Source organism: Podarcis cretensis (genome assembly GCF_951804945.1).
Source record: "Podarcis cretensis genome assembly, chromosome: 3".
Taxonomy (NCBI): Eukaryota; Metazoa; Chordata; class Lepidosauria; order Squamata; family Lacertidae; genus Podarcis; species Podarcis cretensis.
This window is the reverse complement of record NC_137172.1, coordinates 57,147,709-57,166,702: the sequence shown is the minus strand read 5'-3', so window position 1 is coordinate 57,166,702 and position 18,994 is coordinate 57,147,709. Positions and strand designations below refer to the sequence as shown.

The 18,994-nt window shown below is 43.3% G+C and overlaps 1 protein-coding gene and 1 long non-coding RNA gene across 2 annotated transcripts in view; one reads left to right on the top strand and one right to left on the bottom strand.

The window, feature by feature from the left end:
• Positions 1-6,818, bottom strand: part of CNKSR3 (CNKSR family member 3) — a 62,600-nt gene extending 55,782 nt beyond the window's left edge. Inside the window, exon 1 of the mRNA XM_079971534.1 lies at positions 6,607-6,818. Within this exon, the coding sequence (XP_079827660.1) occupies positions 6,607-6,658 (52 nt within the window). The 5' untranslated portion in view covers positions 6,659-6,818. The remainder of the gene's footprint in view (positions 1-6,606) is intronic.
• Positions 6,296-16,571, top strand: LOC307213579. The gene is made up of 3 exons (XR_013837580.1): positions 6,296-6,367; positions 12,992-13,122; positions 16,198-16,571. It is a non-coding gene; the product is annotated as an uncharacterized lncRNA (long non-coding RNA).
• The last annotated feature ends 2,423 nt before the right edge of the window (positions 16,572-18,994 follow it).

Below are 18,994 nucleotides of genomic sequence, written 5' to 3'. Positions count from 1 at the left end.
TAAGCTACTTCACAGGGTTGTTGTGAGGAGAAAAAGAACCAGGGGCGGGGTGCAGAGAAGGTCCAGATATACCGTCCAGAGCAAAAGAGGGGACTACTCATGAAATAAAAGAACAGAGCAGAGAAGAAAGATGAAGACAGATTACCCTGCATCAAAGATGGGTCTTGAGTTACCTCCCTGACAGTTCAAAATGCATTGCAAGGTAAACCTCACTGAAATTGTATCTTTTACTAGTGCTTTTCTCACATCACACACATTGCGGGGGTGGGGGATGGGACTGGATAGCTCCCTTCCAACTGGTCCTTTCCAACTCTACAATTCTATGATAAAAGACTTTCTCATGATAAAAAATCTGGAAACAAAACAGAGATCCACCTTACGTGCACTGACAGATGACAAAGCTCAACCAAAAACACTAGACTTAGAATCACAGAATTATGGAACAGCAGCGTTGGAGGAGATCCTGGCCGAAAGTCATTTAGTCCAACCCCCTGCAATGCCGGAATCTCCTTCAAAGCTTCACACCATGAGAAGTGTGCACTCCAAGGGCCCTCCTACTGACATCATGGGGTAGAAGGACGTACTCTGGCACTTCCCCATGGAAGCCCCATGTCACACTGGAGAGGAGACCCAGAATTGCATATCTTAGGAACTTGGGCCAAGATCACAGCTCAGCATCATTAGGTACTGCATGGGGCCCACACCAGAGCACTGCTGACCTCCAGAATCCCCTGGCTCTACTCATTCTATTCTTGCTTCCAGTTGCTGCCTGCTCACCTGCCCTCTTAAGCAAACCAGAAGCAGCAAGTGGAGGGAGAAGGATTATGGGCAACATCAGAATGAGGAAGAGCTATAACAGGTGAATCTACCTGTGCTCCAGCCTTCACATTGTCTGATCATGGAAATCATAGCCCAACAACATCTGGAAAGTTGTTGGGCTCTCCCCTGGTACAGGAGCTCTAAAGCCAATAAAAATTGTGTAGCCAAGATAGGACTTCCTCTTACAGCCACAGCTAGATGGACCTCATGGATGCTTGAAGGCCACACTGAGAAAAGCCTTGCACCCATATAAGTCCCTAACCCCCTATTCCAACCTCTCTTCAGAAAACAATGAGTTCAAGACCAAAGGAAGCCCCTTTCTTTTTGCTCCTACAGTCTGGATGGGCATATCATACAGAGCAAGAAGGCAATAATGACCATATCAGCAATTGTTTAGCACAGATAAGACATAATCTTTTAAAATGCTTCAACTGTGCAAGCAGTGGATTCAGCTAAAGGATTTTAAAGAACATGGGCACACCTTTTGAAATGAACATTTGGGGATGGAGGAGGTTTATGGTACAGTAGATAAGGCCATATAATTGCACCAAAGTTTTTTCAAGTCTTAAGTGTGCATTTAGTTCAGGCACAAAAATTCCTTCAGTCAGCAAAAACATCTCCTTAATTTCCATGGTTTTAAGATGATTGCCAGCTAATTGTGCCTTACTTTTTAAATGTGAAAAAAAGCACACAGATTAACATCTTCACTCAGAAATACAGCTAAGCCCACATGGTGCAGATCAGGCAGCTGGGTTCACAGAAAAGTTTGGCGAGCTTTTGAAAAACATGGACACCAAAGCAACACATGCTCCAGATTAGCAATTGTGAATGCAAAACGAAAGGATGGTCCTTATTACAGAGTAATTATATTACAAAGTGCTCATTATCAGCATGCACCTTGACAGTAGATACTGAGCATGCAAAAATGCAACTTGCAGTCTGCACACAGTAAGTCTTAACTTTAGCATCACCCATAGGGTATTTTTCTGGAGCAGACCCTCAGTAAAACAAGCCAATATAAACTAACGCAAAAATTAAAATTTCGAAGAGGAGGTATGCTTGTTTAGAAAGTAAACAGTGCCTTTTTCTTGTTCGTGATTCAACTAGAGGCTATGTTTCTTGGAATACTTTTTAAAAGAACATGTTTCAAAGGGTAGCATATTTTGGCACATCTTGGGGGGAAAGGGGGGAAGCAGATGAACTTTGGAAAGATATGACTTTTAGTTTTTCCACAAAACAGTAAGATAAATATAGTCACTCCCTACCATCTCCCCTAGTTCAACATTCTTAAAACATTTTGATTGTCATACAGTGTATTAAACAGCATGTGCATACCATTGCATACCTAGAAACGCCCCCACAAATAAAAAAAAATAAAAATATATATCCTCAAAAGTGCGAAATGAGCCTGAGAACATTCAGAAAATGCCTCCCTGTCATGCTCTCATTCCTATCAGATTGTGCATAAATGTACAAGTGGTTTAATGGGGGGTGGGGGATATGCCAATTTATCCCACCCTCCTCTGTCTTAGCGCAATACTAGTAGCACAATATAGGTGGATATGGATCCTCCTTAACTTATTAAACAATGCCTGCATTGTCTTTCAGAACCATTGATCATAGGCATTATAGGATTCCTGGGTACAGCTGTGGGCCTCAAAGGCTTTCCTTTTGCTTTCATTCATCGGGACCTGGAATGAGACCAAACGGAACAGGCTGCCTTAGAAGGTGGTGGATGTCAAAGGCTTTTTAAGCAGAGGTTAAAGGTAAAGGTAAAGGACCCCTGACAGTTAAGTCCAGTTGCAAACGACTCTGGGGTTGCAGCGCTCATCTTGCTTTACTGGCCAAGGGAGCCGGCGTTTGTCCACAGAAAGTTTTTCCAGGTCATACGGCCAGCATGACTAAGCCGCTTCTGGCTAAACCAGAGCAGCGCACAGAAATGCCATTTACCTTCCCGCCAGAGTGGTACCTATTTATCTACTTGCACTTTTTTGGCATGCTTTCGAACTGCTAGGTGGGCAGGAACTGGGACCAAGCAACAGGAGCTCACTCCGTCGCAGGGATTCGAACCACCGACCTTCCGATCAGCAAGCCCTAGGCTCAGTGGTTTAGACCACAGCGCCACCCACGTCCCAAGCAGAGGCTAGTTGGCTGTTTATCAAGGATGCTGCAGTAGGAGTGCATCTCCTACATTGGCAACAGACTGGACTAGATGGTCTTTGAGGTTGCCTTTAACTCTATGTGTCAATGAAATGCCACCCTCTGATGTCTGACTTGGGTTTTCACTATCTACAGATGCAGTCTTCTGAACAAAGGAAGTGTTACGACAAATAAATTTGATAACTACTAGCTCCTATTTGAGCTTCACTGCAGGAATTTCTTCAGAAGAGCATACCTTCTTCAGAAGAGCATAGCATACCACAACAATCAATAGAAGTTATATCATCCCATATCCCCCCCCCATGCCAAAATAGGGACTTTTCAGCTCTCAAATACTATTTCAAGTTATTGTTTGACTAGGAGCAATAATGCCTAGAATGATAGATTTCTGTCAAGCTCTTTTTAAAAAAATTATATTCTTCCTCCTTGCCCTCCCTCTCCAGGGGAGCAGAAATAACATGATTAAAATGTAGAAATTTGGTTGGAAATAACAGCCTAGTAGAGCACTGCCAAAAAAGGCATTTTTTCTTGGCTATGGATTAAAAATGAAACTTAACACCAAAGTGATTATTGAGCTACTTACATGCTTTTAAATGACATCTGTGCTGTCCAAAAGCAATGAAACAGATTAGCACGTGCCCATGAAGAGTTTCCTTCTTTACAGCCCACTGCCTTATTACAAACTCATCAGGCAGGAGGTAGCATTAGGGAACCTTCTGATGTTCAGCTGAGAGGTCAAATTTCACACTGAGAGCACAGGAAAAAAATGAATTCTCTAAGAAGCAAATCCCTCCTGTTCAAAGCACCACACATCCAACAGAAAGTTAAAACCACTAACTGTGGCAAGGCCAGGCCTTGATTAATTAGGAGAAGCTCAACTAAAACAAATGGCGAAGTACTAAATCTGAAAGCGCAGCAGCTCTTGTATAATAGCTCACACAATCTTAATGGATCAGTAACATTTGCATAATTCATGCCTACAGTTAACTTGCATATTCAGCCTTCTGAGTTGCAAAACAATGGCTTCTGACTTTGCAAAAATTTAGAAAGCATGTACAACTATGTTTCAGTCTTCACAGCAACAGTACTCTCCAAGACAGAGGTGACCAACATGGTGTCCTCCAGATGTGGCTGGACTACAACTCCCATCATGCCTGACCACTTGCCATGCTAGCTTGGGCTGGTGTTAATTGTAGTCCATAACATCTGGAGGGCAACACACTGGTTACCCCTTCCCAATGAGCTGCATGGATAATTTCCAACCTGGACACCATTTTCATTGGGTCCATGAAATTAATCTGAATGCTGCCACTTTTAAATGTCAAGCTGGATACAATCCAATCAGTATCAGGATACTGAACATGCAAAGGTAGCTGCTTCCCTGAACAAAGCATTATCTCAGCCAAGGAGAAAATACCAATTCAAATGCAAGACTGTAGTAATCAGATCTTTATCGACTGCCATACTTAGAGAGTATTTCTAAGATTTGCTAAGAGATCTTTTTTTAAAAAAAGTTTTCAGCAGCAAATTAGCCATTCACAGAGGAAGAACCAAACCAAATCAATCTGTTATTCATAGCTTGAAAGTAAATGTAAACTGAAATAGATTATTAGGAGCTCCCACTCATCCTTCTTTACTAGATGATGCAAAAGCAGGAAACATGTATACTAGCAAAAAGGATAGAACGAAGGGATAAAGTGCAGTTTCACACACAAGGTAAAAAAGTCTCTGGATCAAAAACATCTTTCTGTGAATGAGGCTTTAGCTGCACTGATATCCAGGCACTTGAGTCAAGACAGGAAAATAAAACCATGAGAAACTAGTGGAAAGAATAACAGAGAATGGCCCCTTCTCAGTAAGAGATCTCTAAACAGATTAACACACACACACACCCTACATTTCCTCTTACACAAGTCTTCATATTCTAACAACTCTTCTTCAAGTTAAGAGTAGTGTGATAATAATTATCACAGCATTTGGTTAGTGAAATAAACTTATTGATCAAATAATACCCTGCACACCCATCTAGACCAGATTAATCAGCCTGTGATGATTCTGGGAACCCATAACTGCAGCCTCCTATTACATATAAATATATATACTGGACAGGGGGGTGGGGGACAGGGGAAAATCCACCATTTAAAACTGCCAAAATGGGAAATCCAGTGAGTTGGGAGAACCTAATTTGCTCCGAGTATATTTAAGAGCAGATATAAAAGGGAAGGGGAAACCTCTTTGAATGACCAGTGCCATACCATCACACCAACTAATTTATAGGAAGTAACTGAGAACTCTGAAATAAAACACCAGAAGCCAAGCTGGCAGAGAAAAACTTCTGCTGTGTGCACATTTGTTGTGCATCCAGTGTATTCCCACCATTGGTTTGGGAAGCAATGTGCACATAGTAGCCACAAGCCTAATCTATCCTGAATCAATCTTATGGTTTCTTATCTAACACTGCATTTTGACGAGTTTTTCCTCAAGCCAGCTGGGATCCACATTGAGAAAAAGAATGACCTAGTTGCATTTTAAGCTGGTAAAGTGTGCAGCCTATCATGAAAGCAGGAGACCCCTTAAAAAAGCCCTCCTACCAACTTGTAGCACCCTATAACCTAAGCAGACAGTCTCAGACTTCACATTACTGAAAAGATTTCGTCTGCTAGGAATGTCTGGGCATTCAGAGGGTGCCAACTATATAATGGACTCTTAGGTTGCACTCCTAGTCCCTCGCCAGAAAATAAGTGGAGCTGGATTGCTGTAGCACAGCCCTATCCGTGTTTGTTCACCGGTACATCCAAGGAAGTGTGTGTGCAGAGAGTCTTGCTATATTAAGCGATAGCAATCCATACACTGCCTTGTATAAATAAAGACAGCCACTAACGAGCCCATCTGTTCAGAAGGCAACCTGTGGAGTGCCGGGCATTTGGAGGCTCGATTTATTTACACCAATTATTGTGCGTTGAGGACCTTGGCGTCTTTAACTCGGCTTCTGTTCAAGCAGAGATTCACACGACATTCCCAAATCTGTCACAAGGGCGTCTTCCTCTTTAAAGAACAGAATTTATCACTGTTCCTCTTTCCTGAAGTAACCTGGCTCTTCAAGCAACCTCGTCGGGAATACTTAAAGAAGCTTGCTCTTTGTTTGTGTGAACGCAACACACCCCGTGTAAGTCCGGCAGGAGGAGGGGGGGAAGCGCCGAATGCGGAGCCCTCTCCCAGCCCAGGCTGCAAAAACATGCCCAGGGCCGCGGCAGAGGCTCGTTTGTTGACACGCGAGTGGCTGCGTGGGGCTCCTGAAAGCCGTGTGTGTTTGTGTGTGTGTTGCTAACAGCCGGGGAACTAGAGCCCGCCAAGCACATTTCGGATTAAGAGCGGCAGCTAATTGCAGGTATGATCCCTCCGGAGGAAGCAGCTTGAAATAAAGGGGGCAGCAGAGGAGTTTGAAGGCGGGAGAACGAGGTGAAGGGGGGCAGGGATTGAGGACCCCCCAAGTTAAGAGGGAAAGTTTGAGAGGAGGAGGAGGAAGAGAAGCGAAGAAGAGCAAACACTGCGCAGGGGGGTGAAAGAGAGCAGCGTGCCTCTCCCGCAGATCCAGGCTGGAGGAGCAGCCGGAGCCCCGTTCCTTACCCTTCGTCCACTCCACTACTTGCTTAGGGCTCCACTTGGTCACAGGCTCCATCCTCCTCCTCGATCCAACGCTCTGAAACCCCCCTTGGCGAGGAGAATCCTGGCTTCTCTCTCTCTCTCTCTCCGCCCCCGCCCCCCCCAGCCGGAGATCCCCAAATCCAGCAAGGCAAAGCGAGCGCCGCTCCCGCCTGCTCTGCTCTTGCTGCTGCCCCTGAGCGCGCGGGCTTCCCCCTTTCCAGGCTCCCATCGGGAGCAGGCAGCCCCGGCTCCGCCCCCTTTGGCCTGGGCCAGCCTCTCTCTCTCGCGCGCGCGCGCCGCCGGCTCCACCTCCACGTGCTCGGAGCAGCGCCCAAGTGGGGAAGCGGCCCGGGCGGCGCTCGGCTGGCGCGCTGGTGGCGAGGCGCTTCTGGGCCGCCGCCGCCTCCGCCGCTGCTGTGCCCCCTGCAGGAGACGGAGAAGCGCGCTGCAAACTCCGCCTGGGTTCTCCAAGTGCCGCTGGTGCCCTTTCTTTCTCCTCCCCTGTTTCTTCGCCCTCCCCCCGCCGCCCTCTTTTCAATCCTGTGGGAGCTGGAGCGAAACTCCAGCAAGCAGCAGCCCAACCCAGACCGGCCCGTCGCCCTCGCCCACGCAGGCTTAATGCTGCTCTCAGGCGGGGCTGTTTTGCGATAGAGCTGGGAGAAGTGGCCAAGGGCGCACATCACAGCTGCCGACTTCAAAAGGAAGAAACGTAGGTTTTGATTGTGGGGGCTCCTGGGTGGAGCCCCCCGGATGTTGCTGGACTGCAACTCCCAGCATCTCTGACCACTGATCATGCTGGCTGGGGCTGATGGTACTTGGAGTCTGATAACAAGATAGATGGCTGCAAGTCCTCCCCCCACCCGCCCCCCAGGAAGAGAAGCTCCCTCTACTTTCCCCACTCATAATAAAGGTGTTTTCCCCCAGAGAGGGGTGGCATAGGTGACCGAGAAGTAAAAATAAATGGTGTATCGATAGTGTCAAACAGGCATTCTCCCAGTCTCTCTCGCGCTCTTTCTCTCACACACATGCATACATACACACTCTCTCTCTTAACAGTGCCGGATTTACGTATACAGTGGTACCTCGGGATGCGAACGTAAGCCGCGATGGCACGTGTGCACTGGTCGCGTTTTGTCGCTTCCACACATGCACGTGACGTCATTTTGAGCGTCTGCGCATGCACGAGCGGCGAAACCCGGAAGTAATGTGCTCTGTTACTTCCAGGTTGCCGCAGAGCGCAACTCAAAAGGCGCTCAACCCGAAGCACATTCAACCTGAGGTATAACTGTAAAGCTAAACAAGCTATAGCTTAGGCAAAATTTAAAGGGGAAAAAACCTGGATGTACATTTCCAAAATATAAGATAAAAAAACAAAACCTACACACAGCAACAGTCTTTTGTATTGTGTATGGACCTATTAGGTCCATAAATTACTATACAGTATAGCACATATTCAACACCAAAAAAAAAAGTGACAATTTGTTGTTGACAAAGGACAGCTGGACATATAAAGGGCCTCATTACCTTCAGTAGCTTAGGGCCTCATCAAACCTAAATCCAGCCCTTTGCACACGCTATTATGATCAGACCACAATTAAAATGGGCTGTTACTGGAGAAAAGATTACTGTATTGGTCTGTTGCTTGACAGTGTTGGAGGGGAGAGGCATGGGAACCTGCAAAGCAGAAACTTGTTTTGCAGACCTTGCTTTTAGGGGTCAGCAAACACAGCTTACGACTTTAAAACACTAGGGCCTAGTTCTCACTGAAGGAGAGAAGGTGGGCTGTACCACGTCAAACTATAGGCGGAACGGGCCTGATCAGGAGTGCCACCACGCCTACCTATGAAAGAGTGACATATGAAGAACACTATGCTAGAACCTGCCTCAGGCCCATATAGTTTTCTATGCAGGAAATTGTATGGAGGACCATGCAGTCGGGCAAAACTCCCTGTAGTCTGAAGTCCTGCAGCCCAGGCACAAATGTACTACCTCTGTGATAACTTTTTGTTTTATTTTTAAATTATATATTGCTTTTATATGTTAGATACAAATTAAGGCAATTAAATATCTGATGCCAAGACAAAATGCCAAGACAAAAATTAAACTGAGAGAAGCAGCAAAGCCACAAGATAACATAGCTGCAGAAGGTAGCAAAAAATAAAGTTACCAAAAGCAGCAGTCAGTAGCAAAGTTGCTTGATTTCACACATTTTTAGCTTGTTTTGTTTAAGTCCTATAATTAGTCAAGGAGCACAATTCCAGCAGCTTGGGGGGAAAACCCAGATATTAAATGCTGTTAACGACGTCTATCAGCAAGTTTAAAATGTTTTTTTTAAAAGAAAACTAGGAATGACAATTTTGCATATCCAAAGAGCATTTTCACAGCATCATGCAATACAGGAAACATGTACTCTCCTCAGAAAATTTATTGTTTTTTACTAATCCTTGCTTCTGTGCTTTTAAGATAAGTTTTATTCAGACATTTGTTTAGGCCTAAATAACAGTAGTTAAGTATTTACTGTACAGTAGTTGATCAATATATTGTATAATATATATATATATATATACAGTGTAATATATCTACTGTTGACCTCTTTTGTTTTGTTTTCTCCTTCCTGTGAAAGAATAGGAATACTCTGAACATAATCAGTTATCCTCAAGCTATCCCCTCTGATGCAGGGAGGAATCAAATCAGTTCTGCTAGTAGGAAGAGAGGCATTGGCTGATTCCACCTGCAGCAGCAGTACCCGTCAGTTTTGGGGGGTGTTGGGAGCTGCAGAAAGGAGTGGGAATTGGTAAAAAAAACAAAATAATTTTCCACCATAAGTGGATGCCTCTTGAAGCTCTTGTGCAAGAGCACCAATTGAATAAAACTGGTATTTTTCCTTTCATTTCATTGGCTAATAGCTTGTGTATAAGAGACTCATGTTGTATATTTTATTGTCTTCTCTGGGGAATTTCCCTTGTTCTCTTAAGGGCAGCAAATTCCAATGAGATAACGCACGTCACCCACTGTATTCACATTCTGGTCATTTCTTTTTGTTCATAACATCCACCGAGATCTGATGTAATCAAGAGACCAGGTAGCATGCTTCATTGTATTAAATTTCTTTGTTCAGGCAGGTGCTACTTTGTTTGCCTGACTGCCCCCCCCCCCCCCGCACACCTTCCTGGTTTGTGTATGGCATTATCATCTATTTATAAGTTGTGACATCTGTTTTCTTTGATCGGTTTGCTAGTTTGAAATGTTAATTTTGATAAAACAGCAGGCAACACCCATTTGTGCGTCAGGAGGCTTATTTCAGTATAGATCCATGCATGCTGCATCTAGCCACCCACTTCCCATAAATTACCTTTGCTAACAAGGGATAATTCTCAGGTCATCCTGTGTCTGTTGCTACAAGCATGGTGGGGTCTTTTGTGGAAAGGGGCAATCATTGAACAACAACAAATTTATTTTTTAATTAAATTTATAAGGTAAAGGTAAAGGGACCCCTGACCATTAGATCCAGTCGTGACCAACTCTGGGGTTGCGGCGCTCATCTCACTTTATTGGCCGAGGGAACCGGCGTACAGCTTCCGGGTCATGTGGCCAGCATGACTAAGCTGTTTACTGGCGAACCAGAGCAGCACACGGAAACGCTGTTTAACTTCCCGCCGGAGTGGTACCTATTTATCTACTTGCACTTTGACGTGCTTTCGAACTGCTAGGTTGGCAGGAGCAGGGACCGAGCAAAGGGAGCTCACCCTGTCACGGGGATTCGAACCGCTGACCTTCTGATCGGCAAGTCCTAGGCTCTGTGGTTTAACCCACAGCACCACCCGCATCCCTTATTAAATTTATATACCACCCTTAATCTGAAGATTTCAAAGCAGTGCACAAGATAAAAGCACAAAAGTTTAAAGGTCAAGTGTTTTGTCCCAGAAACAATACGATATTCTTCAAATCAATGAAATTCTCTTTTGCTAATTTGGGAAGACCACTTTAAAACTTCATAGGAAATCAGCAGCCAATGTGAAGTGCCCTTCACATTGCCCTTCACATTGCCCTTCAGTATTGAAGCGTTAATAAATGCATCATAATGCGAGTAGCTTGCAAGATCATCTCGTTCCATAAGGTTAAAAGAACATAATTCTAGAGTGGAAGCTACAGTGGATACTGCCTTGAAGAAAATGTGGAAGCTACAGAAAATTCAGTTGCCTATCTCTTGGCAGGACTAGGTTACGACAGACATACAAGCCCTTTATTGATGCATCTGTACTGTGTTCATGTCATTATTCTAATGCTAAAAGCTCTAAATAACCTAGGACCTATATAAGAACGTAAAGAGAGCTTGCTGAATCACGGCAATGGCCCATCTAGTCCAGCATCTTGTTCTCACAGTGGCCAACCTCATGCCCATTGGAAGTCCACAACATTCACCTTGCCTGCATTTTCCAGCAACTGGTATTCAAAGCCATTCTGCTTCCAATATATAATCTTAGGGAGTACTTTATAAAGAGGAATATTGTCTCATCTCTACCTGTTTCTGAGGCATTGAGTAGCATTTCAAATTTTGAGAAGCTCCTGGTGTTTCACTATTTCAGTTTCTTTTCTGTACAGTGCAACCCTAGGTATATTTACTCAGAAACAAGTACCACTTTGAGTCAAAGGGATTTATTCCCGTGCAATAGGACTTTAGCCTCAGAGACTGTTAAAGGCCCCTGCCCCAATTTGGATTATATCAACACACATTTGTTAGACACATTTCACTTAAAAGAACTTACCAGCAAAAGTACTTACAGGTGAGATATATGAGTGAAAAATCCTCTGTGGCCCACTTTATTCAACAAAATCATATCCATCAATTGCTTACTCTAGTTTTACAACAAAAAACCTGGCATAAGTTTCAAATACCTCTGGGCTCTCTTCTTGTTGACATATTTTACTGCCTACATGTAAACTCACATGACCAGGCTGTTGGCAAACATGACAAAACATTTCCCCACTCCAGCTTGGATCTACAATATTCTGGGATTTGTTTAAGGTCTTCCTATCCTCATTCACAAAACACTTCTGAAAAAGGAAGTGTATGCACCTCAGTGCTGTATTTTGCAAACTGGGCTTTAAGTTAGCTACAAGTGAAAAATGTCTTCAAATCATAGGGGCAGTTAAATGGTACAGTACTTGTGGGTGTGCATTAGGTGACTCCCTAAGTTTTCGTGCAGTTTGAAATGCTTGAATTATTTGTAAAAAGAAAAAAAAAGATGCTACCAATTTCAAAGCAAATGGTTACATTAATAAACTTAGAGGCTGCTTCTGAAAATATGTCTGTTGTTAGCAATTCACAATCGATCAGTTTGGGTTCCTAGATTAAAACCTCTGAGCTGAGCATGGGGCCAAGGTTTATTTATTTGCTATTACATTTATTTTCTGCCTTTCCTTTGAGGAGCTCAAGATACCAAACCATAGCAAAGCCAGCCAATTGTGCTTTATTCTGTAAAGGAAGCACAGCTGGAAAGTGAATAAAATAATGTAGACATGAGAGAAGTGTTTAAACAAACATACCCCAGTATTGTCCTCCATCCAGCTTCTAGTGCTTTTTCTGCTGCTCTGGGGCCCCCCTCCGGAGTCCTAGCTGGTGCTGTCAATATTTCATCCTATGATCGTTCAGCAACAGTGATTAAATATCCTTAGCAATTGTGCTGCCCGCTGAAGGCCAAAGCTGCCACTGCATTTTCTGCTCTAACGTAAGTCAACCGTGTGATGCAGCAGCAAAACAGCTAATGCTATTCTAGGTTGCGTCAACAGATGTATATAGTGTGCCAATCAATAGAAGTAATAGTACCACTGTATTCTGGAATACCATGTCCAGTTCTGGGTGCCACAATTTAAGAAGCATTTTGACAAGCTGGAACATGCACAGAGGAGGGCGACCAAGATGATCAACTGTCTGGAAATCAAGCCTTATGAAGAACAGTTGAAGTAGCTGGGAATGTTTTGCTTGGAAAACAGCTGACAGAGGAAATATGACAACAATTTTCAAATATCTCAAGGGCTGTCACATGGAGGATGGAGCAAGTTTGTTTTCTCCTGCTCTGGAGGGTAGGACCCAAACCATGGATTCAAGTTACAAGAAAGGAGATTCTGACTAAACACTAGGAAGAACTTTTTGATGCTAAGAGCAGTTAGATAGTGCAACAGACTCCTCAGGGACTCTCCTTCCTTGGAAGTTTTTAAGCAGAAGTTGGATGGCCACCTGTCACGGATGCTTTAGTGGAGATTCCTGCACTGCAGGAGGCTGGATTAGACGACCCTGAGGTCCCTTCCAACTTTACAATTCTATGATTCTCTGTGTAATTGGTTCATTCAATGACTCCTGTTGCAGAGTCATCTGTTCTCAGAGATTCTTTACTGTCTGGCTGTGTCATCGCTTTGAGTTTGACCCCTTCCATTCGGAAAGCATGTCCAGTACAGCAGTGACTCATGCGAAGGCAGAAGTTGTTGATTTTTCTGAGGGTGAGTAATTCTTAGTCTTTTACACTCTGACAAAGAAAGTGGAAGGGAACACAGGTAGCTGCCTTATCCTGAGCCACACCATTAGTCCATTGAACTGCATTATCTACATCACAGGCAGGGAACCTCAGGCCCAGGAGATGAAAGCAGCCCTCCCAAGTACAGTGGTACCTCGGGTTACAGATGCTTCAGGTTACAGACGCTTCAGGTTACAGACTCCGCTAACCCAGAAATAGTATCTCAGGTTAAGAACTTTGCTTCAGGATGAGAACAGAAATTGTGCTCCGGTGGCGCGGCGGCAGTGGAAGGCCCCATTAGCTAAAGTGGTACCTCAGGTTAAGAACAGTTTCAGGTTAAGAACGGACCTCCAGAATGAATTAAGTTCTTAACCCCTGGTACCACTGTACCTCCATTTGTCCCTTGGGATTCTTCCCAACCACACAACTCATTGGGCCTGCCCCACACCCTCCTCCAGGGTTCTTGCCTGGTGAGAATGTGTCCTTGAGCTGTAACCAGAGCTCCTGTTTGCCTGGACCGTCTCTCTCTCTCTCTCTCTCTCTCTCTCTCTCTCTCTCTGTGTGTGTGTGTGTGTGTGTAGAAACCTCTAATTTTTGCATAGGTGAAATGTTGCCTACTCTACCAAAGCTGAAATTACATCTGTTGCTCCACCAACTTTTTGCCTCTGGCCCTGCCCACTCCTAGGATGCAACTCCCAGAAAGTTATGCATGAGGCAATGTGTCCCTCAGACTGAGAAAGGTTCCCCACCCTGGTTTCTATTGATGGGCAAGGAGCTCCCCACGGTTCCATTCAGGGCTTTTTCACAATCCTACCTAGAGATACCAGGATTTTAACCTGGGATATTTTGCGTGCAAATCGTGAGCTCTCCTACTGAGCTATGGTCCTTCCCCACAAAGGGTGGTATACTTCAGCTTTAAAAGCTTAGGAAACACCACACTGCGTGATTATACATCTAACTACTATAACATCAGTGCAAATCTCAACTCAGGCGAGTTGAGTTTGGATTTGATATCCCGCCTTTCACTCCCTTTAAGGAGTCTCAAAGCGGCTAACATTCTCCTTTCCCTTCCTCCCCCACAACAAGCACTCTGTGAGGTGAGTGGGGCTGAGAGACTTCAAAGAAGTGTGACTGGCCCAAGGTCACCCAGCAGCTGCATGTGGAGGAGCGGGGAAGCGAACCCGGTTCCCCAGATTACGAGACTACCGCTCTTAACCACTACACCACACGGGGTGGGGGGGTGCCAGAGGGATCTTTGCACCAGGGTGCCAGATATGCTTAAGATGGCCCTGCTCGCTCTCTCCCCACTCCCTTTTTGTATATTCTAATAGCTTACAATTACAAGGTTAACATGGCATTTAGATGAGGCCACACATGCTGGCAGATTTGCATAAAATAATTCTTATATAAGTAACAGTCCTATGCAAAAATAAGCAACACCTCTATTATGTATTTCCTGTTTTCAATATTGTGATTTTATGTTGTGAACCGCCCTGAGATCTACAGGTACAGCGTGGTATAAAATTTTAAAATAATAATAATAATTAATAATAATACTAGACATGACTCGGCTGGTTTTTGTGTGATTGGCAAGCTTTTTGGAGGACCTTGGCAGTTCATTAGAAAATTCCCTCCCTGCCAGCCACACCAAAAGCCTCTAAGCAGTAAGTAGACAGACCGCATTTGCAAAAGAGAAACTTTGTGTTCCTGCTCGAATTGTGCAGGCCTTGTGCAGCCAGGTTCTACCAGACAACTCAATTAGCTATTCAATTAGCTTGGAAGGACATTAGACGCAAATAGAATTTAACCCTCATTAGATCATGTTCTGCACTAATAATTATTGTGTGTTAATTTGGCTGCAAACTGATTTGCAAGACATTTTCTGCCTGATAAGCTGGATCAAAATACAATTAAATAAATGTGTGATTAAATAAATCACAACTGCTTGTAATAACTAGGTTACAGGTTTAGGACCACTGTGTGCTATAGTTCCAACAGCCGCCAATAGTAGCAGATGCCACTGGATAGCAGATAGTTGTCTATCTGGCCTGGTACAGATGCACACAGAGTAGAAATAGCATCAATAGGAACAAGAGGAACAACAGTGATGTCTGTCACCTCTAAGCTATCCTGCTTTTTGTTATGTGCATGATTGGCAAATGCCTTTGCAGTCAGCCTTTGACTTAGTCTCAAATTGAAGTTAAAGACCCTTATAAAGCTTTAAAAAAATTATTTGGGGACGCCAAAGGACATTACTGCAAGTAACTGTATACAGTATTTCATAAATTTACAAGGGGAAACATTCATACTGCAGACTAACGAGTCTTAAGGACTGGTACCACATTAGCTGCATAATTTGAACATGTTTGGGAATGGTCAAATATTATATATTCAAAATTCACTTTTTGCCTTTCACAACTTCACAAAATGCAGTGTGTAATATGTACAAGAGCCTTTATTTTTAAGCTAGTCAATCACAAACACATTTGACTACTAGTAGATGGTACTGGAAGCTGAGAATTCACGCCAACCCCTACTGAAACAATTAACAATGGATTTACAAACTGTAAGCTGCAGACTGAGTTCAAATAAAGAATTATTTCACAAATTGGGACTGCAAAAGCTGCAGCCACAATGAACAGTCATTGTTCATTATAGTCAGTCTAATCAATTTGGCCACTGACCAGCCTCTCATTGTCGGCAAATATCTCCAGGCACTTCTGGATGAGATGGATTGGCTTGATTCATTTCACGCAGGCTTCAGTACTGAAACTGCTTTGGTCAACCTACACTGGGAGGTGCAGGAACATAACCCTGTTGATTTTCCTGGCTCTTTCAGTGGCCTTCAGCACCATCAACTAGGATACCTTTCTATCTAGAATGAAAGTATGATAATATTTCTAGGTGGGGTTGGGGGAACTACATATTTACTCCTTTAAAATGTGATGATGACCACCAACTCACACAAGGCTTTAAAAGAGGATTAGACAAATCCATGAAGGATACGAGCCATGATGTTTATATGTTCAACCTCCACCATCTTTTGTACTGCTGTACTCAGGTCCTGTTTGCAGGCTTCCCATAGGCATCTGGTTGGCCACTGTGAGGAGAAGATGCTGGAGTGGATGGACCTTTGTTCTGATACAGCTTCTGATGTCTTCTGATGTTCCGTGCCAGGGTGGTTTCCGCAGATGTTTTCCCCTGGAAGAAGACTGCTGCAGCCTGAACACAAACTTTGATCTCTTGCCCTCCTGTTGTCACTGTGTTTTTAACCCCAAGGGACACAATCCTTGAAAGGAAATACTAAATATTAAAACAACTGGGCCTGTCAATGGTCTGGAAGAGAGAATAAAAGTGTATTGTCTGGTCTGCAGTATCATAATACATGCTAGTGGCGGATTACATCGCAAAAAGCCAAAGACTTCAAACGGTATTGTCTCCTTATGGCCTCCAGCATAAACAAAACACAGTCGATGTTGTTGCTCTAATTCCTGCTATTGGCTCTCCCATTATGAAGCCATATTTGTGTTTCTAGCACAGTGGAGTCTGTTAAATGAAGGGGAGGTCAGCAAAGCAGTTTCTGCATGAGCAAATTGCACAGCTCGTGGCACGCACTTGGTTCTTGCAGAAGTTTCCGATTTTTGCCAAGACTGGTGGACTCCTTTACATTGCTCAAGCTTTTAAATTATACTATCAAATATGAAACAGTTGTTCAGAATTGGAAAGGAAATATAATCATCCTCCATTGAAGGCATTGGGGAAGGCAAGTTTACATGTATATAGTTTCTGGTTTTGAAAGGAGAAAGTTGCCAGACTTCTGCTAAGAAAATTACTTGTCCTACAGGGAATCGCTACATCTATTTTTGGAAGATCAGGCAGATTTTGAAAAGGATTACATCAGATAATTGCTTTACCCTTTTAATATGTTTTACCAGTTCTCATTAAAAAATGTCCTTTTTGTGGCTTTAGTTAACCTGAAGACATTCGTTGACAACCGATGTCCTCCTTTGCAAAAATCCAGACAGCCGTGTGAAGGTGCCAGTTCATGCAACCGGCGGAAATGGTCATTCAATCCTGCTGTGTATTCCCCCATCCAGATTTACCATACTCAGTGTCTGGTTTGCCAAGAGTAAAGTAAAGTAAAGTAAAGTAAAGTAAAGTAAAGTAAAGTAAAGTAAAGTAAAATAAAATAAAATAAAATAAAATAAAATAAAATAAAATAAAATAAAATAAAATAAAATAAATTCTTATTCAAAAGTCAGGAAAAAAGATCAAGAAAGGCAGAAGAGTTGTGCGCCTGATAGATAATGAAAATTATTTTCATGTACAATAAACATCACAGCAGCAGCAATTCATAAGTATAAGAATATGAAAGTAGAGTACAACAATTAATTAATTGAGGAGCCTATTATCAAACCTCATGTTGATACTGCTTTGCGCTCCTGCCTTTTTCAAAATAGTGGGATGTTTTTCAGTGAAAGCCACAACCTCAAGCTTCTTTGTGAGCAAACAATAGTTCTGTGGGGACCCATTGCAGCCTCTCTCCCCTTTCCTCAATCAGAACAAGTGTCTAGGGTTTCGACCAAGAAATTGCAGTTGGAGCATTTGCTGCTGTACTAGAAGGATGTTACCCCTTTAATAGTGAACCCAAGGATAGATGCGAAATGAGTGAACCACAGTGGGATCACAAATTCATATGGGCTAGTTACCCTTCAGCTGGCTTCCATCATGGTATGTTTCCACTTGCACAATGACATTTCTTAGTCAAGAGTTACATAGGTTTTGTCAGACAGTTGCTTAGTCATAGCTGATTTACGTTTCACTCTACACAGCCTACAGATACCCAGGAGAGCCAGTCTGCTTTGGTGGTAAAAAAAAAAAAAAAGTTTTTAAAAAGGTTTCCAAAATGTGAGTGGAGAGGAAATGTGTTCATCAATGTGGAATCTGTATTGATGGAAATGACAGCTATTCCATTTCTGGAGACTGACTAGTGAAACGTTCTGTGCAAGTCAGTCTTTAATTGATCCTTTAAGAAACAGCTATATAGCATAGCACAGGGGTCAGCAACCTTTTTCAGCTGTGGGCCAGTCTACTGTCCCTCAGACCATGTTGTGGGCCAGACTATATTTTAGAGAGAAAAAATGAACAAATTCCTATGCCCCACAAATAACCCAGAGACACATTTTAAATAAAAGGACACATTCTACTCATGTAAAAACACGCTGATTCCCGGACTGTCCATGGGCTGGATTGAGAAGGCGATTGAGCCGCATCCGGCCCACAGGCCTTAGGTTGCCTACCCCTGGCCATAGCATATGGGCAAGAAACTTGTGACCAACAGAACATCTCCTACACTTCATGGAATAGCATATAGCATTGTGTGTGTGTAAACCATATATACATACACTGACTAGGGTTTGTCTCCAACATTAGTTAAAGCAGATCTACTTAAATTAATGAGCATGTCTGACTTAGGCCTATTAATTTCAATGAGTCTACTCTGAGTAAAACTTAGTTGGCTACAATCCTATATAGATTTACTGACATCTCACAACTAGCTAAGACACGTGGAGTACTTTGAAAGCTTGAAAGCGCTGTAAAAATGTTGCCTTATTAGTGTTGACTTTAGTTAGATTCAGCCTTTGCTCTGGCTAATTCTTTTCCTGGCCACAATGTTGGTATCCTTTGTACTTAAAGAGAAATGCCTTGTGAATTGAAAGAATGATCATATCCTTCATGATTGCTATATCTCTAAATGTTGTTATCCTCTTAAAAGTAGGGGAAGCTCAAGGACCCATTGTGAATGCTATGTTCAATTTCTAAGGAAGAGAAAACCCCAAAGGAGGAAAATATATCCA